Consider the following 27,558-nt stretch of genomic DNA (forward strand, 5'->3'; position numbering starts at 1 on the left):
AAAATCTTCACTTGCTACATTCTAAGTTAGTTTGGAGTACGTTTTCACTGTGGAAACTTTCAAATCAGGCGTCAGTGGCCGGACACGCCCCCTTTTGAAGAAAAAATTCTGTTCCAAAGTGGAACTGTTCTACCTCACTAGAACTGCAGAAAAAAAAATGTGGAGAATTGCTATTTCTAAGATAGTCCGTTCTCCACCAGTTGCTCCTAAAAATCAGGCGCAAATCATGTGGAAACTTGGGCCCAAAAGGTTAATGCACAAGATAAGAACTCACGGGGTTGGGGATAATATATTAGCATGGATAGCAGATTGGCTAACTAACAGAAACAGAGAGTAGGGATAAATGAGTCATTTTCTGGTTGGTAAATGGTAACTAGTGGGGTGCCACAGGGATCGGTACTGGAGCTTCATCTATTTACAATCTTTATTAATGGATGAAGGGACCGAGTGTAATGTAGCCAGGTTTGTAGATGATACAAAGATGGGTGGGAAAGCAAGTTGTGAAGAGGACACAAAAAATCTGCAAATGGATATAGACAGACTAAGTGAGCGGGCAAAAATTTGGCAGATGGAGTATAATATGGGAACGTGAGGTTATCTATTTTGGCAGGAAAAATAAAAAAGCAAATTATTATTTAAATGGAGCGAAACTACAAATTGCTGCAGTACAGAGGGATCTTGGGAGTCCTTGTGCATGAAACACAAAATGTTAGTATACAGGTACAGCAAGTAATCAGGAAGGCAAATGGAATGTTGGCCTTTATTGCAAGGGGGTTGAGTATAAAAGCAGAGAAGTCCTGCTACAACTGTACAGGGTATTGGTGAGGCCACACCTAGAGTACAGCGTATAGTTTTGGTCTCCTTATTTAAGGAACTTGCATTGGAGGCAGTTCAGAGAAGGTTCACTAGGTTGATTCTGGAAATGAAGGGGTTGATTTATGAAGAAAGGATGAGCAGGTTGGTTCTATACTCATTGGAGTTTAGAAGAATGAGAGGTGATCTTATTGAAACATATAAGTTACTGTGGGGGCTCGACAAGGTAGATGCAGAGAGGATGTTTCCACTCATGGGGGAACTAGAACTAGGGGACATTTAGAACTGAGATGAGGAAGAATTTCTCCTCTGAGAGTCGTAAATCTGTGGAATTCTCTGCCCCAGAGAGCTGTGCAGGTGCGGTCATTGAACATATTTAAGATGGAGATAAACAGATTTTTGAGCAGTAAGGGAGTGAAGGGTTATGGGGAGCGGGCAGGGAAATGGAGCTGAGCCCAGGATCAGATCATCCATGATCTTATTAAATGGCGGAGCAGGTTTGAGAGGCGAAATAGCCTACTCTTGCTCCTATTTCTTATGTTCTTATACAATAACATCATTTTTCTCTCTCCCATTGCTTAGTAGCCACGATGTAACCAGTTATGGCTCTACTATTGCCATCATTAAGCAAAGAGATCAAACTGCTCTGTGTCAGCAGTGTGGTTGCCCACTATCCCTTCAGGGAGCTGTCAGTCCATTCTTTGTAGTTACTGCCACATGAAAGGTCCCCTCTAAACCAATGCAATACAGTTCCCACCACTTAAATAAATAAAATGGGCAGTTGCTTATATCATCCAAAATGTGCTAACCAATAGCAATTTGCATTAACGGCAATTTTACTTTATGCACAAACAGCTATGTTTATTCACTAGTTACATTTCATTCTACTCTATCTGAAATTCTAATACTAAGCATAAAAAATTGAACTAAGTGATTTCTCCAAGGCACAATGGTTTTGCCAATTGCCTTCCCTCCATCATAAGGTCAGAAGTAGGGATGTTCGCTGATGATTGCACAGTATTCAGTTCAGTTCTCAACTCCTCAGATAATGAAGCAATCCATGCTCACATGCAGCATGTCGACATTCAGGCTTGGACTGAGATGTGGCGAGTGACATTCGTGCCACACAAGAGGCAGGCAATGACCATCTCTAACAAGCGACAGTCTAGCCACCTTCCCTTGACATTCAACGGCATTACCATCGCTGAATCCCCCACCATCAACATCTTGGGAGTCACCATTGATCAGAAACTTAACTGGAGCAGCCACATAAATACTGTGGCTACAACTATGGATATTCTGTGGCGAGTGTCTCACCTTCTGACTCCCCAAAGCCTTTCTACTATCTACGAGCACATGTCAGTAGTGTGATAATCTCTTAATTTGCCTGGATGAGTGTAGCTCTAACAACATTCAAGAAGCTCAACGCCATCCAGGACAAAGAAGCCCATTTGATTGTCACTCCACCTACCTTAAACATTCACTCCCTCCACCACCGTGGCTGCAGTGTGCACCATCTACAAGACGCAGTGCAGCAACTCGCCAAGGCTTATTCGACTGCACCTCCCAAAACCGCGACATGGGCAGCAGGCGTATGCGAACGCTGTCACTTCCAAGTTCTCCTCCAAGTCACCCACCATCCTGACTTGAAAGTATATTGCTATTCCTTCATCGTCACTGGGTCCAAATCCTGAAACTCCCTCCTTAACAGCACAGGGACTGCATAAGTTCAAGAAGACGGCTCACCACCACCTTCTCAAAGGCAATTATGGATGGGTAATACACACTGGCCTTGCCAGTGACACCCACATCCCAGGATGAATAAAATAAATTGCCTGAATTGAAATGTTTAGGTTTTGCCATATTAAACAGACCCCACTTTAGAATTACACAGTATTGCCCAGAAGGTTCTCAGTGTATCGGATTTTAGATTAAATGCTACAAGAGATCAGGTACTGCAGGTCTGTACAACCGACTGTGCTTTGTGGGTTAATTCAAACAGTAGATTTTACATCTGAAGAGCCGGTGAAGATAGCACGGTCCCGCTCTGCACTGCCCGCCAACTCCAGGATCTCGGCTGTCAGGTCAAATGTATAGCGTGCAATTCGTGATTGCATAAACTCACCCGCAATAATGAGGACTGTACAGCGGCCAGGCATGGGATTGCATCCCTAGTTTTGCAAACAAGTTTCCAAGACTTGACCGTTTGAGTCAAAGACGATAAATAGCCAGGTTTTTATTTCCAGCGGTGGGTGGGCGATGGGATTTGAAATTTCAGCCACAAGATAAGTCTTCCTTACCTGCTAATGGCTTTGTCACAGAATAGCAGACCCTACCTGTGAAATGACAGAGAGAGATCAAAATCACTCTAAAAAGGGAGGAGAGAAAAACAATCAAAATGTTGCATAAAATGGATTTACCACATCGTAAATGAAACCTGTTTGTTATAACTGGTATTTGCAAATGTGTTCAAATTAGTAAGCAATTGGCTTTCAAATTAAGACCGTGAAGGTATCGGGATTTATGTTGAATTGCTAGACATGAATCTATATTCTGGTTCGCATAGATTACAGTGTGGTAATAAATGTCAGCATGAAACAGAGAAATACATTTTGTCACAGGGTCTCATTGTTTAAAAAGGGATAACAAGTGGGATAATTGTAAGTAATTATCTGAGGAGCTCTATTTGTTAGCACATTGAATAGTTATATTTAGTGTGACAAAGTGCTCATCCAGAATTGTAACCCTTCGGTCTAGCTTCACATTCTTTTATTTATTTTTTAACTTTTTTTAAGAGGTGTAGGAGGTGAATTCATGTGCTCTTTACTTTAAGGGATGTCAATGTGGGCGAATGAAACAGTTTTTCTACTTTGAATATGCAGTTCCGCTATCAAGTAGTCCCACGTCAGACACAGCACGGAGCCACATTCAGAGTAGAAATTCCCTTTGCTCAGTTCCAACAATGTACCCAGGAACAGATTAACAGAGGTCTATGGGACCTGTGCCCAAGGTCCCCCTGCAGATATGAATCCCCCGGTAAAACTCATCATAACTCGTATTGCCAAAACCTTCTGGAACTGAAAATCCAAAACGTTAATTAGCATCGAATAGAAATTTTCTCAGTCTAGATTATCAGACAGCTACAGTTGTTTCAGTTTTAAACCCATACTCACCACCCAACCCCCATCCCTGTACGCTCCTCCAACCTCCCCGTACGCACGCCCAACCCTGCCATATACTCACCCAACCTCCTCCCCCGTACACACCCCCAAACCCCCGTACTTTCTCCCTCCCCCGTACACTCTTCCTCCCCTGTACACTCTTCCCCCCCCCCCCCCATACAACCCCACCCCTATTCACTCACCCCCACTCCTTGGCTCCTTGTGAAAATTCATTTTTCTGCCTACAGTGAACTCAGGGAGAAGATTCAGCCTGAAATCCTGGAGTTGGTCAAACAGCAGCGGCTGAACCGGCTTTGTGAAGGAACCTGCTTCAGGAAGATCAGCAGCCGCCGGCGACAAGGTACCGAGCAGACAGGAGTCACCAAAACCTCTGTCTGTACCATAATGAATACTTTAATTCTATACAAGTATTGGAAATGCAGACACTGTTCATTGACATCACAATCGAACAGATCACTCCACATATCTAACGTCAGAGTAGTTGTGTTCTCATTAATTGTTGGAATTTTTTGAGTCATTATTAATTCATACATTTTTAATAAGCTGCTCCTAAGTTACACAATGGGCCTGAAATCGCGCTCCCCATGGGCGAGGGTCCCCGCAAGTTCTGGGTTTAGATATGCGACGCACATGCGCCTAAACCCGGCACTTGCGATCTGTCAAAAATCCTTGACAGGATTTTTACCAGTGTAAGAGTTTAAAAAATAGAAAAATAAAATGTTACACTCATATTAAAAACCCTGTCCAATAAGGTAAGTTTATTTTTAGCTCTGTTAAAACATTTAAGAACTTCAAAAAAATATTTTTTTAATAAAATATTTAATTACATTTCTTTTTAATTAATTTTAAATATGTAATGTGTTTTTAAAATTTATTTTCAGTGTTTCTGTGTTTTGGGGATATTCCCATTCATACTTACGTGAGCTCCGTACATACGGAATTAACAAAAGAATGAATGGGGATTCCCCTACTCTGATAGGTTGGGCCAGCCCACGTGGTCCTAGAGATCTGTACAAAACCCATACGATCCTGGGATACGTGGGCCTCTACACTGACCTTCGCGTAGAGCCCCATGACCGCAAACCACCGAACTTCCAGGACCACCAGATGCTTTCGTAGAAATTATTGCGGTCGTGGGCATCTGCCTGCATGAAGCCTCCAACCGCAATATCTGGGCCAAAATAATGCTGTATATATTTCCATACTTATACTTATTATATCACTTTTATTTGTTCTTGGCTTGTGAGTGGCATTGGTATGGTCAGCATTTATTGCCCTGAGAAGGTGGTGGTGGACCTTCTTGAACTGCTGCAGACCTCCTGGTGATGGTCCTGCCACAGTGAGGCTACATTGGGAATTTGACCCGGCAACTATAAAGGAACAGCAATGACTTGGAGGTGATGGTGTTCCCAGTGTTAGATGTCAAAGGACAGTCATAATGCTTGTGAAAAGACTATTTGCTTTTATTGCACATGTATTAAACCCTGATGGAATAGTGTATTCAAACAATGCTGTGCCATATCACTGGCAGGCAGGGCCTGCTGGCCTGCTCTCTCAAAGCAATGCTGCATATATTCAATGGAACAGACTAACAGCAACTTGCATTTTCAAACAAAAATTGATACCGCGCCAAAGAGGGAGTGCCTTAAAAAAGGAGAGAGCAGTGGAGAGATGGCGAGGTTTAGGAAAAGAATTCCAGAGCTTAGGATTGAGACTAAAGGCACGACTGCCAATGGAGGGGCAAAAGGAGTGGGTGATGTGCAAGAGGCCAGAGTTGGAGGATGCAGAGTTCTTAGAGGGCTGTCGAGCTGGAGAAGGTTACAGAGATGCGAAGAGGCAAGGCCATGGAGGGATTTGAACACAAGCATGAAAATTTTAAAATCAAAGCATTGCTGGGCCAGGAGCCAATGTAGGTCAGCAAGCACAGTGGTGATGAGTCAACGGGACTTGGAAGTTAAGATACGAGCAACAAGGTTTTGGATGAGCTGATGTTTATGGAATGTGGAAGATAGGAGGCCGACCAGGAGAGCATTGGAATAATCGAGTCTGGAGGTAACACAAGAATGAAATGAGAGTTTCAGCAACAGATGGGCTGAGGCATGGATGGAGACGGGCAATATTACGGAGGTGGAAGTAGGCAGTCTTGATGATGGAGAGAATATGGGGTTAGAAGTTCAGCTTTGGGTCAAATAGGGACGCTGAGATTGCGAACAGTCTGGTTCAGCCTGAGAAAAGTGGCCAGCGGGAGAATGGAATTGATGGCTAGGGAACAGAGTTTAGGTAGGTGCCAAAGACAATGGCTTCAGTCTTCCCAATCTTTAATGGGAGGAAGTTTTGGCTCATTCATAACTGGACATTGGACAAGGAGTCTGATTATACAGAGGTAGTGGAGGGACCGAGAGAGGTGGTGGTGGTGAGGGTAGAGCTGGGTGTCTTCAGTGTACATAGAATCCTAGAATAATACAGCACAGAAGGAGGCCATTCGGCCCATCGAGTCTGCGTAGGCTCTTTGAAAGAGCAATCGAGTTAGTCCCACCTCCCCGCTCCGTCCCCATATCCCTGCAATCTTTTCTCCTTCAAGCATTTATCCAATTCCACTTTGAAAGCTACTTTTGAATCTGTATCCACCACCCTATCAGGCAGTGCATTCCAAATCCTAATCACTCATTGCATAAAAAAGTTTTTCGCATACCACCTCTGGTTCTTTTGCCAACAATCTTAAATCTCTCATTATTAACCCTGCAGCCATTGAAAACAATTTCTATTTATTTACTCTATCCAAATCCTTAATGATTTTAAACACCTCTCAAATCTCACCTGAGCCTCCTCTACTCCAAGGAGAATAACCCCAGCTTATCTAGTCTGTCCATGTAACTGTAATCCCTCATCTGTGGAACCATTCTAGTAATTCTCTTCTGTATCCTCTCCAAAGCCGTCACTTCATTCGTAAAGTGTGATGCCCAGAATTGGACTCAACACTCCAGCTAGGGCTGAACTAGAATCATGGGGCCCAAGTTTCCACATGATTTGCGCCTGATTTTTAGGAGCAACTGGTGGAGAACGGACTATCTTAGAAATCGCAATTCTCCACATTTTTTTTTCTGCAGTTCTAGTCAGGTAGAACAGTTCTACTTTGGAACAGAATTTTTTCTTCAAAAGGGGGCGTGTCCAGCCACTGACGCCTGATTTCAAAGTTTCCACAGTGAAAACGTACTCCAAACTAACTTAGAATGGAGCAAGTGAAGATTTTTGTAGAACTGAAAAAACCTGTTCTACGCATTAAAAAATCAGGCGCAGGTTACAAATTAGGCGTCCAGAACGAGGTGGGGGGGGGGGGGGGGGGGGAAGGGAAGTCATTAAATTCTACAATAAATCCTTATTTATACTTCTACAAATATTATACAAATAAATCCAATCTGAATAAACATTTATAAGCAAAGAAAAGATTAAATAAACCATCCTCCTACCTGTATGAAAGTGCTTCAGCCATCGTTCGTTCCCGCGGGGGGGGGGGAGCCGTTCCGTTCGTTTCCGCGGGGGGGGGGGAGCAGTTTTGTTCGTTTCCGCGGGGGGGGGGGAGCAGTTCCGTTCGTTTCCGCGGGGGGCGGGGGGCGTTCCATTCGTTTCCAACAGCGGGCGGGGGTGGGGAGGGAAACTGCTGCCTCAACTTTCTGAGGCTTGCTGCAAGAAGCCTCAGTGCTGATGTGCTGATGGCAATGTGCTTTTATTAAAAAATGTTCAAAAATTAAACAGTTACAAAGCACTACAAAAATGGCCGAGTGCCAATGTTTTCTTCACACTGCGCATGCGCGAACGCTCCAACGCGCACGCGCAGCGTTGCCGGCAAGAAAAAAAATAATTTAAATGGTACCCACCCCCTCCCACTTACAAAATCGGCGCGAGTGTAGGCTCCGCCCCCCCTGGGCGCTGCGCCAGGCAGACAAGGAGCTGCAGGGCGCTCGAGAATAGCGTGGTTTTTTTTAGGCGCCGTTTTAGGCGCGAAAAACGGGCGCCCAGCTCGGAGGGGCGCCCGTTTTTTATCGTGTGGAAACTTGGGCCCATAGAATGGTTACAGCATGGAAGAAGGCCATTCGGCCTGTCAGGCCTGTACCAACTCTCACCTAGTCCCTTTCCCCGTAGCCCTGCAAATTCTTTTCCTTCAGATACTTATCCAACTCCCTTTTGAAAGATAAAATTGAGTCTGCCTCCACCACCCTTTCACGTAGTGCATTCCAGATCTTAACCATTCGCTGCATAAAAAAGTTTTTTCTCACATTGCCTTTGGTTCCTTTGGCAATCACCTTAAATCTATGTCCTCTGATTCTCGACCCGTCTGCCAATGGGAACAGTTTCTCGCTATCTGCTCTGTCCAGACCCCTCATGATTTTGAATACCTCGATCAAATCTTCGCTCAATCTTCGCTGCTCCAAGGAGAACAACCCCAGCTTCTCCAGTCTATCAAGGTAACTCATTCCTGGAATCATTCTTGTAAATCTTTTCTGCACCTTCTCTAAGGCCTTTACATCCTTCCTAAAGTGCGGTGCCCAGAATTGGGCACAGTACTCCAGTTGGGGCCGAACCAGTGTTTTATACAGGTTCATCATAATTTCCACACTTTTGTACTCTATACCTCTATTGATGAAGCCAAGGATCCCATAAGCCTTTTTAACCGCTTTCTCAATCTGCCCTGCCACCTTCAGTGATTTATGCACACATATTCCCAGGTCTCTCTATTCATGCACTCCCTTTAGGTTTGTACCATTTAGTTTATAAGTCCTGTCCTCTCATTCTTCTACCAAAATGTATCACTTCACCTTTTTCTGCGTTAAATTTCATCTGCCATGTGTTCGCCCATTTCACCAGCCTGTTTATATCTTCCTGAGTTCTATCACTCTCCTCCTCACTGTTCACTATATAGGGTACTTCCAAATTTAGTGTCATCTGCAAATTTTGAAATTGCCTCCTGTACAAGTCATTAATACATAGCAAGAACTGACTCCTGGGGAACACCACTGTACACCTTCCTCCAGTCCGAAAAACAACTGTTCACCACTACTCTGTTTCCAGTCACTTAGGCAATTTTGCAAACAGACTGCCACTGTTCCTTTTATTCCATTGGCTTCAATTTTTCTGGCAAGCCTATGATGTGGCACTTTGCTGAACACCTTTTGGAAATCCATGTATACTACGTCAACCGCATCACCCTCATCAACCGCCTCATCAAAAAACTCAATCAAGCTGGGTAAACGTGATTTGCCTTGAACAAATCCATGCTGGTTTTTCTTAATTAATCCACCCCTATCCAAGTGACAATTTTGTCCCTGATTACTGTTTCTAAAAGCTTCCCCATTACCGAGGTTAAACTAACTGGCCTGTAATTGCTGGGTTTATCTTTACACCCTTTTATTGAACAATGGTGTAACATTTGCAACTCCCCAGTCCTCTGGCACCACCCCATATCTATGGAGGGTTGGAATGTTATGGCTAGTACCCCTGTGATTTCCGCCCTCAATTCCTTCAGCATCCTAGGATGCATTCCATCCGTTCCTGGTGATTTATCTACTTTAAGTTTAGCCAGCCTTTCTAATACCTCCTCTTTATCAATTTTTATCCTATCGAGTATTTCCACTATCTCCTCCTTCACTATGTCTATGGCAGCATCCTCTTCCTTGGTGAAGATAGATACAAAATATTCATTTAGTACCTCTGCCATACCCTCTGCCTCCATGCAGGTCTCCCTTTTGGTCTGTTATCGGCCCCACCCCTTCTCTTACTACCCTTTCACTATTGATGTGCCTATAGAAGACTTTTGGATTACCTTTTATGTTGGCTCCCATTCTATTCTCATACCCTCACTTTGCCCCTCATTTTCTCTTTCACTTCTCCTCTGATCTTTCTATAGCCTGATTCACAGACATAGTTGCAACCTGACATCTGTCATACGCGCTCTTTTTCTGCTTCTTCATATTCTCTATCGATTTTGTAAAGCTCTGACTTTAGTTGCCCTACCTTTCCCCCTCGTGGGAATGTACCTTGACTGTACCCGAGCTATTTCCTCGCTAAAGGCATCCCATTGATCCATTACAGTTTTTCCTGCCAATCTGTGATTCCAGTTTACCTGGGCCAGATCCGTTCTCATCCCACTGAAATTGGCCTCCGCTCCCCCCCCCCCCCCCCAGTTAAACATTTTTATTGTAGATTGCTCCCTGTCCTTTTCCAAAGCTAATCTAAACCTTATGATACTATGATCACTGTGCTCTAAATGTTCACCTAAAAAAATGATAAAACTATTGTTTTGTAAAGGTTTGGCATTACTTCCTGGCCTTTGTACTCCATGCCTCTATTTATAAAGCCCAGGATCCCATATGATTTATTAACATGTGGAACCTGACGTCATGTCTTCAGATAATGTATCCAAGAGGCAGCACGTGGCTGAACAATAGGAGAGAGGCAAGACAAGATCCTTGTGGGACGCCAGAGGAAACAGTGCAGGAATGGGAAGAGAAGCGATTGTATGTGATTCTCCAGCTGCGACTAGATAAATAAGAATGGAGGCAGGCGAGGCAGCCCCACTTAGCTGGACAACAGAGGAAAGGTGTTGGAGAAACATGGTGTGGTCAACAGTGTCAAAGGCTATAGGCAGATTGGGAAGGATGAGGAGGGTCAGTGCACCGCATGGATAGAAACCTGATGGTCGAGAGTCAAACGAGGATTTGCAGGAAAGATGGGTACAGATTTAGGAGGCGAGAACAGTTTCAAGGATTTAAGAACATTAATATTCTACTGTGTGCACATCACTATTTCTTCATATTAGACAACTTTGCGTCTTTTTGAAAGGAAATGAAATAGACTGGAATTGGGTTTGATATTGAACCATCATTTGTTTGTTCTGCCGCAATTCACATAACCATTTGAGTAGAAAACCTTCCGTCAACATTCAGGCCTTGAGATCGTGTCTAAGCATGTAGCCAAGATCCTTGTGGGACTCCAGAGGAAACAGTGCAGGAGCTGGGTGGTTGAAAACGGTGTGAAATTATATAGTGTACTGTAGACTCTGTACAGTAGACTGTTACAAGGCAGGGAAACACGAGCAGTCCATATTGAGAATGTAAATCTTGCTGCTGTTGGTTTTGATGCCAGTGTTTGAAGGCAAGATTCAAAGCCACAGAAATGTGTTAGAACTCAATGATTTATCTCCTCCAATTAAGCTTCAGATCTTTTTTGAGCAGCGAGGAACTTTTATTGCATTCACTGGTGAAATTACTTTCTCCTCCTCTTTATATTTTATTGATGTAAAGAAATGCTTCAAAACCATAAAAACGATGCAGTCATGAGAACAGTGTGAATTTGCTCGCTTTGGCTGCACGTATACTAAAATTGGAACAATAGAGAAGATTAACATGGCCCTTATGCAAGGATGACATGGAAGAGAAAGGCAGAAGCCACACAGCTTCTGTTTCATAATCATTTAAGGCTTTGCATTGCATTTATGTTATATTCATGTATTAAAGCAGCTTGGGATGTTTTGCTTTGTTAAGGGTGCTATATAAATGCATGTTCTTGTATTACATAAGAAATAGGAGCAGGAGTAGGCCATTTGGCCCCTCGAACCTGCTCCGCCATTCAATAAGATCATGGCTATCTGCTCCTGGCGTCAACTCCACTTCCCCGTCCGCTCCCCATAACCCTTTACTCCCTTATCGTTCAAAAATCTGTCTATCTCCACCTTAGCTCATTGAATGTATTCCAATCACAGATAGATAGATTTTTAACCAATAAGGGAATTAAGGGTAATGGGGAGCGGGTGGGTAAGTGGAGCTGAGTCCACGGCCAGATCAGCCATGATCTTGTTGAGTGGCGGAGCAGGCTTGAGGGGCTAGATGGCCTACTCCTGTTCCTAATTCTTATGTTCTTATAAATATATTCAATGACCAAGCCTCCACAGCTCTCTGGGGTAGAGAATTCCACAGATTTACAACCCTCTGAGAAGAAATTCCTCCTCATTTCCATTTTAAATTGACAATCCCTTATTCTGAAACTATGCCCCCTCGTTCTAGATTCCCCCACGAGGGGAAACATCTTGTTTAAATGGTATGCAATATACATGGTTTAGTATGGACAATGTAGACTGGCAGGGGAGGAACCTTACAAAGTGGCTTACAGCTGACCCAGGGTCTGAGTGAGTGGCATCCGTGCTTGAGCGTACTGCTGTGGCTACTTCTTGTTTTTGTACCGAGTCTATAGTGTAACGAGATCCACCGATAGTTGGGTTGGCACATGCCCCTCATGGAGTGCCAGGTAGCAAGGGCATCATGGCATGAATGGCAAATCAGATTTTGGAAGGTTTCTTTTGATTTAGTGAATCCGTGATTATGTTTGGACTGGACCGAGGTGTTACCCATATCACTTCTGCTTTTTAAAAAATTATATATTTTGCGCAAGAGTGTTTATACTCAACAGTGATCTCACAAATCAATAATTGAAGTGACCAAATGTTTTATTTTACAGACAAATTCTGGTATTGTCGCCTTTCGCCAAACCACAAGGTCCTGCACTATGGAGACCTGGAGGAGAACCCTCAGGGAGAGGTGCCACATGAATCTTTGCAGGACAAATGTAAGTGGCCTCTGTAACTGAATAACAAACTACTCACAGAGCGCTTTGCATCTTGCATGCTTTTCAGTGCATGTGAGGTAGCATCCTCTCTGTAGACAGTGGTGACAAGGCTGAATGTTCTTTCATTGCTAAATTGTATTGCAGCGTGAAAGTATTTCAGCAGTATGCAACCCTCCCCTCCCCTCCCCACCTCTCCAGCAGTATTTGTGGAGTGTGAGGAGACCGCATTAACACAGCACTGCAGCAAACCTGCCTCAACCTTGTGCCATCAATAGCACCATCATGGAACTGAAGCTACATGTATGACTGAATCATGCTTTTACAAAGATCTTTTAGTAGCAAATTTGGTCCGTTGTTTATTTTTCCGGAGAGCACCTTTGACCAGGGAGAAATCTACTGCGCATTCCTGGAGCAGCGCTACACACCTTAACAATTTTCATCTATCAATACAGAAAATTGTGGGCTGTGCACGTTCGATCTCCCGCTATGTGCTCCTAATTGGTGAGGCTAAGAGCGTGCGCGTGAAAGGAAGATATTTTACCCAATCGTCCTTTTTAAATTGTTTTAAACTATTCTGCCACTAAATACATGTCAAAAGTGCAGGCTTCGACGATGAACAGTACTTATCAATGCAATACTGTGTTGTAACTATAGATGAAGTAAGGTGGGAGGAGGCTCGTGTGGAGCATAAACTGCAGCAGAGATCTATTGAGTCGAATGGCCTGTTTCTGTGCTGTAAATATTATCTAATACTATGGGCCCAAGTTTCCACAGGATAAAAAACGGGCGCCCCTCCGAGCTGGGCGCCTGTTTTTCGCGCCTAAAACGGCGCCAGAAAAGAAACGCGCTATTCTCGAGCGCTTTGCAGCTCCTTGTCTGTTTGGCACAGCGCCCAGGGGGGCGGAACCTACACTCGCGCCGATTTTGTAAGTGGGAGGGGGCGGGTACTATTTAAATTAGTTTTTTTCCTGCCGGCAACGCTGCGCGTGCGCGTTGGAGCGTTCGCGCATGCTCAGTGTGAAAAAATACATTGGCACTCGGCCATTTTTGTAGTTCTTTGTAGCTGTTTAATTTTTGAACATTTTTTAATAAAACCACATTGCCATCAGCACTGAGGCTTCCCTTCTCACTGTCTCCTTCCCCTCCCTCCCCTGCGCGGCAACAAACGGCGGTTTCCTTCGAACGATGGCTGAAGCACTTTCACACAGGGAGGAAGATGGTTTATTTAATCTTTTCTTTGCTTATAAATGTTTATTCAGGTTGGATTTATTTGTATAATATTTGTAGAAGTATAAATAAGGATTGATTGTAGAATTTAATGACTTCCCTTCCCCCCCCCCCCTCGTTCTGGACGCCTAATTTGTAACCTGCGCCTGATTTTTTAATGTGTAGAACAGGTTTTTTCAGTTCTACAAAAATCTTCACTTGCTCCATTCTACTTTAGTTTGGAGTACGTTTTCACTGTGGAAACTTTCAAATCAGGCGTCAGTGGCCGGACACGCCCCCTTTTGAAGAAAAAATTCTGTTCTAAAGTAGAACTGTTCTACCTCACTAGAACTGCAGAATAAAAAATGTGGAGAATTGCAATTTCTAAGATAGTCCGTTCTCCACCAGTTGCTCCTAAAAAATCAGGCGCAAATCATGTGGAAACTTGGGCCCATTGTATCGTGGTGTCAGAAGCAGCATCTGTCTGAAAATACTTTCTTTCTTTAACAGTACCAGTGGCTGATATCAAAGCTGTCGTGACAGGGAAGGATTGTCAACACATGAAGGAAAAGGGTGCCCTTAAACAAAATAAGGTAACCATTCCCGCAATCTTTAAAAAGATTCCACTTTTATGTGAGGAATTTTTTTTTTGAACTACAGTAGTATTAAATAAACACAAGAAAACATGTGCAGGAGTATTACAAGAGAAATGCATATCTTTTGGATGAGACATTAAACCAAGTCTTTCTTTTCTTAATATTTGTCATATCCACTGCATGCAGCATATAAAAACGTTCTGTTCACTTTCTTTCATCCAAGTTTGCAGATGGTGCACTTCATTTCCCCCCTCACATATTGAGAATCACTGATTTAGTGACTGAATTGGACAAATTCTATTATTTTGGAATACTGGGCTTTATGCAGGTGGGACGGAGGGGGGTAGATATTAACCGCCATACTTTTCGACTTTTTTTTGCCTTTGGGGTTCTTATCGGCTGAATCCCTCGTTCCAGACATTGATCTATTGTGGTTTTGCTCATTAAAACCTTTGGGAGTTCAAGGGCATTGGAAACAAACTGGAACTTATTGCTCCTATGTTAAGTGCGTACATTTAGATTTCCACACTAATGAATATTAATGTAATTGATTATGGGAAGAGTGGAGTAGAGTAAATGCAAGTGTTATCTTGAGCGGTACTCCTGTTTATCTAACTGCCATGTCCTTGTCTTCATATTGAAATCCCTTCAGTGCAGTCATCCCTGTGGAATTAATAGAATTTCCTTAAACTGTAGGAATAATACTTTTTACAGCAATTTTCATCAGGACATTGATACACTGCTCAAGACATCCAAAATCAACTCCATATGCATCATTTAAGAAAGGGGAAAAAAGCAAGAATTTGCATTTATATAGCGTCTTTCACGACCTCAGGATGTACCAAAGCACTTTACAGTCAATGAAGTACCTTTGAAGTGTAGACACCATTGTAGTGAGGAAATGCGACAGCCAATTTGCACAGCAAGCTCCCACAATCAGCAATGTGGTAATGACCAGATAATCTGTTTTACTGATGTTGGTTGAGGGATAAATATTGACTAGGACACCAGGGATAACTCTCCTTCTCTTCTTCAGAATAGAGGCACGGGAACTTTTACGTCCATCTGAACGGGCAGACGAGTCCTCAGTTTAACATCTCACCCGAAAGCACTCCCTTAGGATTGCACTGGGATTGCCAGCCTAGATTTTTGTGCTCAAGTCGCCGGAGTGGGACTTGAACCCCACAACCCTCTGACTCTTGAGGCGAGAGTGCTACCACTGAGCCATGGTTAACATGACTGTGTACAATACAAAGACACTCTGCTGTGCACATTGCCTCCTAAATGCAGTCCATATATAGAAAAAGAAGAACTTGATCCCATCAAGCACAGGTGACGTTTGCTGGCGACTCTTTCAGCTGGCAAACAGGACCCTTTTTTTCATCAGCTGATGCGATGGAATCGTTCTGCTGTAACTCTTAACGGGAGCAGTGCTGAGCGCATTGGGGGGAATTTTAACCTAACACGCCAGGCAGGAACCCCACAGGATCTGGTAAAAAGCTGATTTTACACCCTACCCGAGTAAAATCGAATGGTGTGTAAAGCCAGCATTGCACCTAATCTCATCAGTCATTTAAAATTGTCCCCAGTGAGTGGGAACAGGTTGCACACCTGCTGTTCAGTCAGGCACTGATGTAGGAGGGAGAAAACAACTTGGAAAGCGGGGGAGGAAAATAAATGCTAAAATTCTGTTCCATCATATTCAGCATCCGCGACAAAAAATCTTGTTACTAAATTCAACCCCTATACTCCTCCTCTGCTTCATTCCAGCATTTTAGTTAAATCTTTACCCTGAATTAGCTGGTAGCGGATGTCCTTGATACAGTAAAAATGATCCAATAATCTGGATTGAACCCCATGTGGGGTCTCAGGCTGCTGTCATTTTTCTGTCACACAGGTTCCTTCATTACAATTCCCAAGCTGCTAAATAAACTCCGAAATCGGCTTGCTTGATTCAGTGTGAAAGCTGACGTGTTAGATTTTTCCCAGCAGCGGTGATGAATCTTGGAGTGAGATTGTGCTGTCACGTTGAGTGCAGGCAAGGGATTGGAATGAAAATTCTCTGAATGCGTGGAGAATGCACATGAACAGCCACAGCTTAGGGAATAATGCCTCTTGAATACTAAAGGGATGCTGCAACTTTTAGAAACTAACACTCATTGACGGGCTTTATTTGTACGTTGAAGATAGAATTGGGTACAGTAGTGTAGTAATCCAGAAGCCTGGACTAACAATTCAGAGAGCGAGAATTCAAATCCCACATGACAGTTTGAGAATTTGGAAATAAAAAGCTGGTATCAGTAAAAGTGACCATGTTGGATTTCCGTAAAAACCCATTCAGTTCACTAACATCCTTTTAGGGAAGGAAACCTGCTGTTCTTACCCGGTCTGGCCTATATGTGACTCCAGTCCCACAGTAATATAGTTGCCTCTTAAACTGCACTCTGAAGAGCCCGAGCAAGCCACTCAGCCAGGTCAACTAGGGATGGACAATAAAGGCAGGCCTTGCCAGCGGTACCCACATTGCAAGGATGAATAAGGGGAGGAGTTTAGGGAGAGAGTTGTAGAGACTAGCACCAAGGCAGGTGGAGGAAAGCTGGGAGACAAAGATGCACAAAAGTTCAGAATCAGAAGACCAGTGGGTGTGGGAGGTGATACAAGCTGGAGGCAATTGCAGAGATGTATTGAGACATTTGGTCTGGTTTCAATTACCTTTTTTCCCAGAGTTTAATTTTTCCCTCATTAGCCCTGGGTTTTCCCCTGTTTTTTAAAATCTGCCAGGGGGTTACATGGCGTTGGAAGGGTCAGCTCATGATGCTCCAGGCATCATGGTGTGGGGAAGGCTTGATGGACCAGCTGGTCTATTCCCACCCGACTTTTTTGTCCGTTTGTATAAGACATGGCAGCGTAGCGATTCAAAGATGAAGAAGCATGGGGGGAGGCGGTGGGTGGGACAAGGAGCCATTGTACACTGGCGAGTCCGGGGGTGATGGGTACATGAGAAATGCAGGACGGAGTATTGGCTATTGAGTTTTCAGCAAGTTGGGGTTTAAACAAGGCCGGAGACGGAATGCCCAAAACATTACCTCTGGAACCGAGGATCTGAGCCGTAGATCTGTGAATGTGACTGACATGACAGCTGTATTTCACTGCTGCTGAGCAGCTGCTCCAGGCTTTCTCCCCAGCACACACTGAATGCCGTGATGCTAATGGAACTGATCTCTCCTGCTATGACGATGACGGCTTCTGTCCGATCTGAATCTGGAGGGGGGAGAAGGATGAAAGAAAATGGAACTGGCATACACTCCACTCCAGAGGCTTTTCCTTCAAGAGGTCATTCCTGGTCACAAATTATTATTTTTTTTAAAAATCAATTCCATAAAGAAATACATTTAAAGCAATCACTTTGAAGATTCGGTATATTAAAAAGAACTTTCAGGGGAGCCGACCATCCAATCCAGAAGGGGGAGGTGAAAAAGCCCATCTCACTTCGATCAGATCTCTCCATGATCGAAACATTGGTATCTTCAGCAACACACTGAGATAGTAATCACTCGTGACCTTGATTCCTCAGCAAAAAAAAGCGGAACTTGCCGCTGCTCCAAAGCAATATAAAATGGTCACCCATGAATGTGTTTAAAATAGCCTGTTCAACTGCTAGTAAGGGCTGAAGACGAGTGGGTCTGCTGCTTGAGAAAGCAGTGTACACCGACAGTGTGGTGGATCAGGTATAGTTGCATCCAAAATGTTGCCCACACCCTGGCTGCTACTCTGATCTGTGCCTGTTTCAAATCTCTTCACATCACTTCAGCGCTCCACGACAAAAACCCTACTCGCTTGGCTTGTGAATGCAGCAGGTGGGCTACAAGTGAAACCCCAGGCTGGCTGCCACTCAAATAGAACATGTACCAGTGAAAAAGTCAGTCATCCTATTTATGTAGGCTGATCAGCATGCATAATATGTTTAAAATGTGGCTAATAATTTTGGCATTTATTCTGTAAACACATTGGACCGGAATTTGCGCCTTCGAAACTGACCACAACTTTGGGGTTTGGCGCTTGCACTGGCGCATGTGGAAATACTGAGGTTGCAATCTGTCATTCACTGCTTCAGCAGAGGCTGCGCTGTGCCCCCTTCCCCACACCCCCCTCCACCATAGGGCCAGCAATCGGTGTCATCACGGAAACTAACAAACTCTTCGGTAATAACGCTGTCAAATTCACCACAAAAAATTAAACTCAAAGGGATTAGGTACAACTGCGGTTTTAACAGCGTATTGACGGCTAAACAAATGTTATGGGCTTGAAAAACTAACTTTAATTTTATGCAGTGTGAAATTTAGCCATTTTAATAAAAATTAAACATTTAAAGAAACTTAGTTTTTAAGTTTGTTCATCTTTATTTCAGGTTTGCCTTTTCCTCATATAAGAGCCCCAATCTTTGTTTTGCTCTCTCTAACATTTTTAGAAAGTTATCATTTTAAGAGCTTACTCATTTCCTTGTTCGCTGTCTGTGAGAATTCTGCTCGGCTGCGATTGACTGCTTAGACAGCTTGTTGACGCCATAGCAGCTCACACTAGGGGATCCCCATTATACTGAACTTCTCAACACAGAGATCACGAGTTCTTTGTACGATCTTACTTCGGGCCCAGCAGCAAACAGCTTCGCTTCGCTATTGGCCGCAAATTGCGGCGCATGGAAGTTTTCTTCGATTGCATCTGTTCGTCATGCTTCCAAAAAGTAAAACCGCGTTGGCTGTTGTCAATTTTTTTTCATTCTTGGGATATTGGCGTCTAGCAAGGCCACCATTTATTGCTCATCCTGATAAAATCGCTTACTTCCACCTTCATAATATCACCTGTCTCTGCCGTTGCTTCAGCTCATCTGCTGCTGAAACTCTCATCCATGCTTTTATTACCTTTAGACGTGATATTCCAATGCTCTCTTGCTGGCTCCCCACCTTGCACCCTCCATAAACTTGAATTCATCTAAAACTCTGGTGGCCATATCCCAACTCGCACCAAGTGCCATTCACCCATCACCAACGTTCCCTCTAAGCTACTCAGCTGTACAGCTGTTTGCCAGACCCACACAGCCCGGGACCAACTTTTCCAATGTTAAATTTTGCGCATGGGCCACGGAGCCCAAATAAATTAGGGAACATTGTCCATCACCCCTGTGCTCACTGGTTTACATTGGCTCCTGGTCCAGCAACACCTCAATTTTAAAATTCTCATCCTTGTTTTCAAATCCCTCCATGACCTTTCCCCTCCTTATCTCTGCAACCTCCTCCAGCTCTACAATCCTCCGAGATCTCTGCTCTCCTCCAATTCTGGCCTCTTGTACATCCACGATTTTTATTGCTCCACCATTGGTGGTTGAGCCTTCCGCTCCCTAGGCCCTAAGCTCATTAATTCCATCTCTAATCCTATCCATTTCACTATCTCTCGCCTCCTTTAAGACTCTCCTTAAAACCTAGCTTTTTGACCAAGCTTTTTGTCACCTGTCCTATTATCTCCTTACGTGGCTCGGTGTCCGATTTTGTTTGATACCGCTTTTGTGAAGCACCTTGGAATGTTTTACTATGTTAAAGGTGCTATATAAATGCAAGTTGCTGTTGTTAAATTTCACATTCTCAAAAATAATTGTGACGTTCTCGTGTTTTGGATGTGAGCTGATGTGATAGAATGGCCTCTTTCCTTCTACATTGTGTCCTTCCTTTGACTGACTGCTCATGTTGTTCTGGTCTCCACAGGAGGTGTTGGAACTCGCCTTCTCTATCCTATACGACCCAGAGGACTCTTTGAATTTTATTGCTCCTGATAAGCATGATGTAAGTTATTTCCTCCTTTCCATTAATGTTATTTTTAAATTGCTTTCTCAACAGTTTTGCACTTGACGAGGAAACTGTGGTGAGCTTTGAAGAATTATCCATTAATATTTTATTTAATGGTACTTCACAAAAAAAAAGTCATGAATATTTTTGAATGAGGAATTCTATAAATCCGCAGAGATTAGCTGAGTTCAATATAGTTGCTTCATAAGAACATAAGAAATGGAAGCAGGATTAGGCCAATTGGCCCATTGAGCCTGCTCTGCCATTCAATAAGGTCATGGCTGATCCGATCATGGACTCAATTCCACTTCCCTGCCCACTCCCCATAACCCTTTACTCCCTTATCGCTCAAAAAATCTGTCTATCTCCACCTTAAATATATTCAATGATCCAGCCTTCAAAGTTCTCTGGGGCAGAGAATTCCATAGATTTACAATCTTCTGAGAGAAGAAATTTCTCCTCATCTCAGTTTTAAATGGGCGGCCCCTTATTCTGAGACTATTTCCCCTAGTTTTAGTTTCCCCTATGAGTGGAAATATCCTTTCTAAATCCACCTTGTCGAGCCCCCTCATTATCTTACACGTTCCAATTGACAATGTTCACCTAATAACCAAGGCAAGCTGTCTTGAGCGGTGCTCAGTCTTGGGGCTGGATCGCACAAGCTTTTGGCTGTTGGTTGAATGTCCTGCTGCTTGAGCTACTGAACTGTCACTTGATACCATGAAAGTACAGTAGACCCAGTGCAAAATTTGCCCTGGGGAACCACGTGAGAAGCATATTATTATAAAGGGCATATTAAATATGGTTTCTTTTAGTGAGGGAACCCAATCAGGATCTATTTGGGCTTCAATAGCTTGTATGGTCTATCAGAATATTGTAGCGGGAGAGTGCGTACTGTACAGGAACCCTGTTCACATATATTAACCCTGCAAGCTGTTTCTTGCATAAAGTAAACAACACGCACTTCATTTTGTGCATTCATTTGAACTTCACATCTCTGAGTAAGTGATGCCTAAAACCAATACAATTCAGCATGACAAATACAAAGACATTTATTCTGAATAACAAAATTCAAAACTGCGGCAGCATAGAACCAGCTGGTTACATAGTGAAATAGGTCTGCAGTAGCGCTTGGCCTGAGAACGGATCAAGCTAATGAGTGAGATATGCTGAGCTGGGAATACTGGTCATCTTCAAATGAACTTCAAGAACAAATTATATCAGGACATTTTTGTATTTAAAAGAATACCTCATGTGAAGCACTTAGTTCTGATAGCCTTTTCCATGTCACTTGATGTTTATTTTTGTCAAAACATTTGTCTTTAGACAGTGAGCGTGAATGATAACATAGGTGACTTACTGAGCTCAGCAGTGCAAAGGAGCCAAGCTAACCCTTATGGATTCTGTCATCAACTCAGCATGTGTCAGTAATCTCTCAGTGTTACTTGCAAGTGCTAATTCATCTCCCTTGCACTGTCGGCCTCCCAGTACCCATAAAGATGTCATTGGCACTCACTATTTAAAGACAAGTATTTTTAATAACACAAACTGTAAAAATGCTGTAGGGCATTGGAGTTCATGAGTTATGTTTGATTTTGAAAGCTGTACTGATTTCAAGAGTAATTTTAACCTCCAAAAATGGGTGGGTTGGGGTCAGGTTTAAATCTCAAACCTGACCTAAACCCGCCCACTTTCACGTTTAACAGAGGCGGGACGGGGCGGGCAGCCATTTAAATATTATATTGAGGTTGGGAGCCTCGCATTTAACGTTGGATGGCCGGGTTTCCCAGGCCTTGGGAAACACAGCAGCTCAACGGAAGCAAGTACAGCTTCAGGAGAAATGCAAGTGCCCTTACAGCCCTGCTAGTGGGCCAGGAGGAGCAGGAGTATTTCCTCTTGAACCCCCCAAGCTTACCTGCTTCCCTGCTTACCTCCCCCATCGGACCCCTCCCCCCCATAATTTGTGGTACTCTATAAGCAAATCAGTGTATCTTTACAGTGACTAAAAGTAGCAACAGCTTGAACCCAGCAGGTATTTCTTTTTTTTTTTAAGTGTTCCATCCCTTTATTTTTATCTTCACCGATTCTAAAATCAGAACAATAGTTTAACCATAGCAGATTATTCCCTGTTGTATGCCACATACAACACTGCCTTGGTAGAAATTAGTGGACCATCTACCTGGTTTTCATTGCACTATTGTGCACATGTCTCCAACTTTTAAAAGGCTCTTATCCTTTAAAGCTATAATTAAAAATTCAAACGCATGATATAATGCTACCTACTTTGGCATATAAAAGTTTCTTCGGACTTGAGAAATGACATAACTCTTAAGGGAATACATTACTAATGGGTTACCTGGCTCCTAATGCAAGGGAGTGAACCACTTACTCGGCCTTTTCAGGTGAGGCACTGATCCTATTTACACCTAGGGTATGTGCTATGATGGGGCTCTCAGCTAAGTGAGTCCTGTTGAGACTGAAAATGTCTCTTCATGCTGCCTTAAAACAGAATGATCAATGATCAGAAGTAAATTGTGCATTATTGAAAGTGTAGGCCTTAAAACTGTGACTCCCCTCACACGAGTTCCCTTGTCAGACTGGAGATGCAAAGTAGAGAGTGGTCACTAACCGTGCAGGAAAGGAGGTATAATTAAAAGTATCATCATCCTGGGCCAGTATTGGGCAACTGCTTATTCCCAGTTGTAGATCAGGAATGCAAGAGGCCTGGGATAGGTCACTTGCTGCCTTTCAACCGAGTAAAAGATGTGGTGGGGGGGCAGTCTTGAGGAAAAGAAGGCGGAAAGAAGCACTCGCAGTTGATAGCGGAATGTCGTACGTCCAAATAATATTCAATTTTGGCAATTGAAAAACTAACGAGATTACAGATTATTAATTGCACAACTGTTAAGGATGCCATGGGGTGGAGACAGCCATCGCTGTGTGGGAGCATCAAGGATAGATCAAGCAATGAGGGAAGTCAGTGAGGGAAGTAATGTCATCTTGTTTACCTCCTATTGGCTGGTAAGCGTGACATTATTGGAAGTCATGGAACCAGGTCAACTACCCATCTGACCATAGTTGGCCCCAGCCCCATGGAAACCAGGGAAAACAAAGAAGAAATAGATTAGATAAAAGAAAACTTGTTGAACAGTTCACAATTTGAAAATTAATATCTGAAAAATGCGTCATCTTACACTTTAGTTCATTATCCAATAGTCATGAGTTCCATTGAAATGAGGTGCAGTCCTAACAAACAAGTGACCTTAAACACACATTGTCTGACACATTCATCATTATAGTGACCAAGTTATGCACTCACTGACTTTTAATAAATCAGCAAACTCACCATCCAGGTCAAATTAGTATTTACAGTCAAATTTCAGTCATGGAACTATATTGGCTGATAATTGAGATGAGTGGTAACTAGTCTCCATAATTCCAAAAGGATATAGAGGCACGGAGAAGGTGCTAAAAAGATTTACATGGGATGATACCAGAACTGAGAGTTATAACTGTCAAAAAAGTCTGAACAGGCTGGGGCTCTTTTCTCTAGAAAAGAGAAGGTTGAATAGACCACAATTCGAGAACTGTGCACTGTCCTGGTCACGAAAAAAAAGTTACAAGGATGATGACAGACTAAATAAGCTGGAGCTCTTTTCTCTATAAAGGAGAAGGTTGAGAGATGAGAGAACCCTAACCCTGATCCAGGTCTTTAAGATTATGAAGGGGTTTGATAGGATAGACATAGAGAAGATATTTCCATTTGTAGTGAGTCCAAAACTAGAGATCATAAAATATAAGGTAGTCACTGATAAGTCCAATAAAGAATTCAGGAGAAACTGCTTTACCCAGAGTGGTTAGAATGTGGAACTTGCTACCACATGGAATAGTTGAGGCGAATAGCATAGGTGCCTTTAGGGGGAAACTAGACAAGTGCATGAGGGAGAATGAAATAGAAGGATATTGAGATGGTGTTAAATGAAGTGGGGTGGGAGGAAGCTCATGTGGAGCAGAAACACTGGTATAGACCAGTTGGGTCGAATGGCCTTTTCTGTGCTGCAAGTTCTATGTAAGCCATACCCATTAATTAGTAGTCATAGCGTACTACTTGCTTTTTGTAAATATGGGATTGTGCGTGCTCAGGTCTTCCCCATGTGTAATATAACACTTTTAGTAGGGATTGATGTTTTGTTAATCAGGGAGAACTAAAATTCCAAATGTTAAATGACCCCCAGCAGGGCATTTGAAGTATTTAGAATTGCATAACACTGTGAACGCTCAATAACGCCAGCTGCTGATTTGTGACGGAATATAAGAAATGAGGTAAAGTGGCAGCGCTGTGAATTCAGTGATTGGCTTGGCGTTGATTCTGTAGCTTCCTTGTAGAACCTCTGACAGATTCACACAAAGAATCGGATGCTGAACAAGCAGGGAACTTAAATCGGCGAGTATAGCTTGCTGATCGTTCTCAACACCCCCCCTTTCTCTTTTCCAGTACTGCGTGTGGACAGATGGGCTGAACGCTCTGCTCGGGAAGGAGATGTTGAGCGAGCTGACCAAGAACGACCTCGACACGCTCCTCAGCATGGAGATGAAGCTCCGCCTCCTCGACCTAGAGAATATCCAAATTCCAGAAGCCCCTCCTCCCATCCCCAAGGAGCCGAGCAACTATGACTTTGTTTACGACTGTAACTAGACACGAGGACGAAGCTGTGAGAATAAACTGGAATCCGTAGTAACTGGAGCTGCCCTCTTTTCTTATTGTTCTCTGTATCTGCTGCCTATGTACCTTCCAGCTGCTCTCTGGCCTCTATTAATCTTTAGCTAGACCAAATTGTTTTCTAATTTCTTGGGCATTACTTAATGGAAAATGTCTTGTGTTTCTGTGTCACTCAAAGTAGCGATGTTGCCACAATGTAATCTCCGCTGGGAGTTGAACCAAGTTGGACCTTTTCACGGTTGATATGACTTGTCACCGATCTAATTTCTGCCAAAGGTTTGGTTGTGGCAGGACAGCATGAGATGGCCCATCATGCTTTGTTACCACAGAGTGGTGAAAGGGATCAATGATTGGAGGAGAGAAGGCAGATCATACATATTTTGTGTGTGTGTATCAAAAACAAATGGAAAATCAGCATACTTCCATTCAAGAAACCTGAAATCAATTTGCTCTAGGGCAGTTAATATCTCAAATTGCATTCCCTTCGGGGTCCGACCATCCAGCCGCACACTTTGTTCAATAGATAAAGTATACATCATGATGCCAGTAATGTCGTAGCTTATCAATGTGTATCATACTTAAAAGGAAAGAGTAAGTCTATGTTGAACTAAACCTATGGTCATGGCTTTGGCTCCCTGTAGAGTAAGATACCTACATTGCATTAGTGATTTTTTTGTGAAATATGCCAAACAGCCAGTATTATGTCAATGTTGTGTCATTACAGTGTTAGAGAAGAATTTACAAGAAAACATTTTATATATTAAAAAAAAAGTTAATACCATTTTTGGCTCGTTACGTATATATTTAATGGAAAATGCACGTCTGTGTATTGTGGAAATGTTCCTTTACAACATTGAAATATCTGAATAAATGTCCTCGGAATATTGCGGTTTACAATAAAAAAACAGATTTATTACCAGAGTTTGGATTTATTCTCTCTCGTCACAAAGAAATGTTGAATTTACTACAATGTTGTATGTGTGGCAGTCAGGAAAAACACAGTAGATTTTATATTCCAGGAGTAGAGTTTTGTGGATCAGAGTCACACATCAGGCTCCACACGATTTTTCATCCATCAATTTTAATTTATAATATCTATCCTTAAAGCATAAAAGTGGTACATTCTTGTCTAGTTTCTCTACACCATCAGTGGTAGAGTCTTCAGCCATGAACTTTTCGGGGTGTCTCCAAAATGTCAAACAGGAAGCGTGCGCGGACTTCTGATTGGAAATCCATTTTGGGTAAGGACAAACAAATAAGATACATCTGTTGCCGTTACCTACGCCTGAAGCCTGCATTAGGCCCTTCGCGTTTGCAAATAAAGACCTGCTTGAGATCCCTGCTACAAGATTGGTTTGCCCTTACTCTGAATGTAGAGCCTGCTCCTCCCGATCCAACATTGATAGGACCCTCTCGATTGCTGTCCCCTCAGGTCCGACCCTCAATCTCCCGAGATCCCCAACCTCCTTACACCCCCTGACCCAGGCCTGACCCCTGATTTCCCTCGACCGGACAACCTGGGATTCCCGATTCTGCTGGCTGCTGGCTAGTGATGAGCGCTCCTGAATTTCTAGACCATTGTGTTTCTAAGGGTTTATGTAACTATTATCATAAAATCATGCTGCACAGAAGGAGGCTATTAGCCCATCGTGTCCGTGCCAGCTCTTTGAAAGAACGATCCAATTAGTCCCACTCCCCTATTTTTTTCCCATAGCCCTGCAAATTGTTCCTTTTTAAGTTTATATCCAATTACCAATTATCTGCAGGGTGGGACATGCAGATAGTCACATTACAATTACGATTACATAAAAAAATGAAAATATTACTTACACTAACTACTTGACCAAGGTCGTGCCATTTCTTTTTACACTGGCTTCCAGATCTCATGGTATGCACCACTGCGCAGTAATCTTCTGCAACTTGGTTCCAGCGTTTCTTCATTTCTTTAAGTGGCACTTTTATGCGACCTCTGTTGCTGGTATCCAGCTCCTGCCATTTCTGCTCAATGACGTTGACTGATATCTCATTCAAGAAATTCTTTGTTCTTGGTGGACGTTGTTCCATTGCTGTATTGAATTGACACTCTTATTTTTCAAAACATACAGTCCCTATTTTGCATGCACCTATGCAGCACTTGTTCTGGAAGTTTAGCAGCAAAAAGCAGCACTCACTGATTTCAGCAGGTGATTTCTTCAACAGTGCTGCTAAAAGCACTCCTTCAAGCACAAATAATCACCACGATTCAATCCCAAGCCTTTCCACAGCTCCACAAAACAAATCAGCACTTTTCATCCTGTACCTTTAACAATGGCCGAGTGCCAATGTTTGTAACCTACTGCGCGTGCGCGCACGCTCCAACACGCACGCGCAGGGCTGCCGGCACAACGTCTTTGGATCAGAGTTGGCCCTGCCTCACTGCACTTTCAAAATTGGTGCAACGTGTGGCTCCGCACCCCACCCCACTGATCTCTACGCGCTGTGCTGAGCTGCAAGGAACCTGCTGGGAGGCCGAGAATTCCTCCATGAGTTTTTGACACGCTTTTGGGCGCGAAAAATGAGCGTGGATGTCGGGGCTGCGCCGTTCTAGG

At 43.2% G+C, this 27,558-nt stretch overlaps 1 protein-coding gene and 1 non-coding gene across 9 annotated transcripts in view; both read left to right on the top strand.

The window, feature by feature from the left end:
• elmo1 (engulfment and cell motility 1 (ced-12 homolog, C. elegans)) overlaps positions 1–25,855 on the top strand; it is a 351,421-nt gene extending 325,566 nt beyond the window's left edge. For all 8 annotated transcript variants that reach the window (XM_070880592.1, XM_070880596.1, XM_070880593.1 and 5 more), the window contains 5 exons: positions 4,223–4,335; positions 12,504–12,611; positions 14,328–14,410; positions 20,170–20,247; positions 24,746–25,855. In XM_070880592.1, coding sequence (XP_070736693.1) covers positions 4,223–4,335; positions 12,504–12,611; positions 14,328–14,410; positions 20,170–20,247; positions 24,746–24,946 — 583 coding nt within the window. In that variant the 3' untranslated portion in view covers positions 24,947–25,855. The remainder of the gene's footprint in view (positions 1–4,222; positions 4,336–12,503; positions 12,612–14,327; positions 14,411–20,169; positions 20,248–24,745) is intronic.
• Positions 11,345–11,449, top strand: LOC139264956 (U6 spliceosomal RNA). The gene has a single exon (XR_011593437.1). It is a non-coding gene; the product is annotated as a U6 spliceosomal RNA (small nuclear RNA).
• Positions 25,856–27,558: the final 1,703 nt, after the last annotated feature.

Source organism: Pristiophorus japonicus, chromosome 5, assembly GCF_044704955.1.
Source record: "Pristiophorus japonicus isolate sPriJap1 chromosome 5, sPriJap1.hap1, whole genome shotgun sequence".
NCBI lineage: Eukaryota > Metazoa > Chordata > Chondrichthyes > Pristiophoridae > Pristiophorus > Pristiophorus japonicus.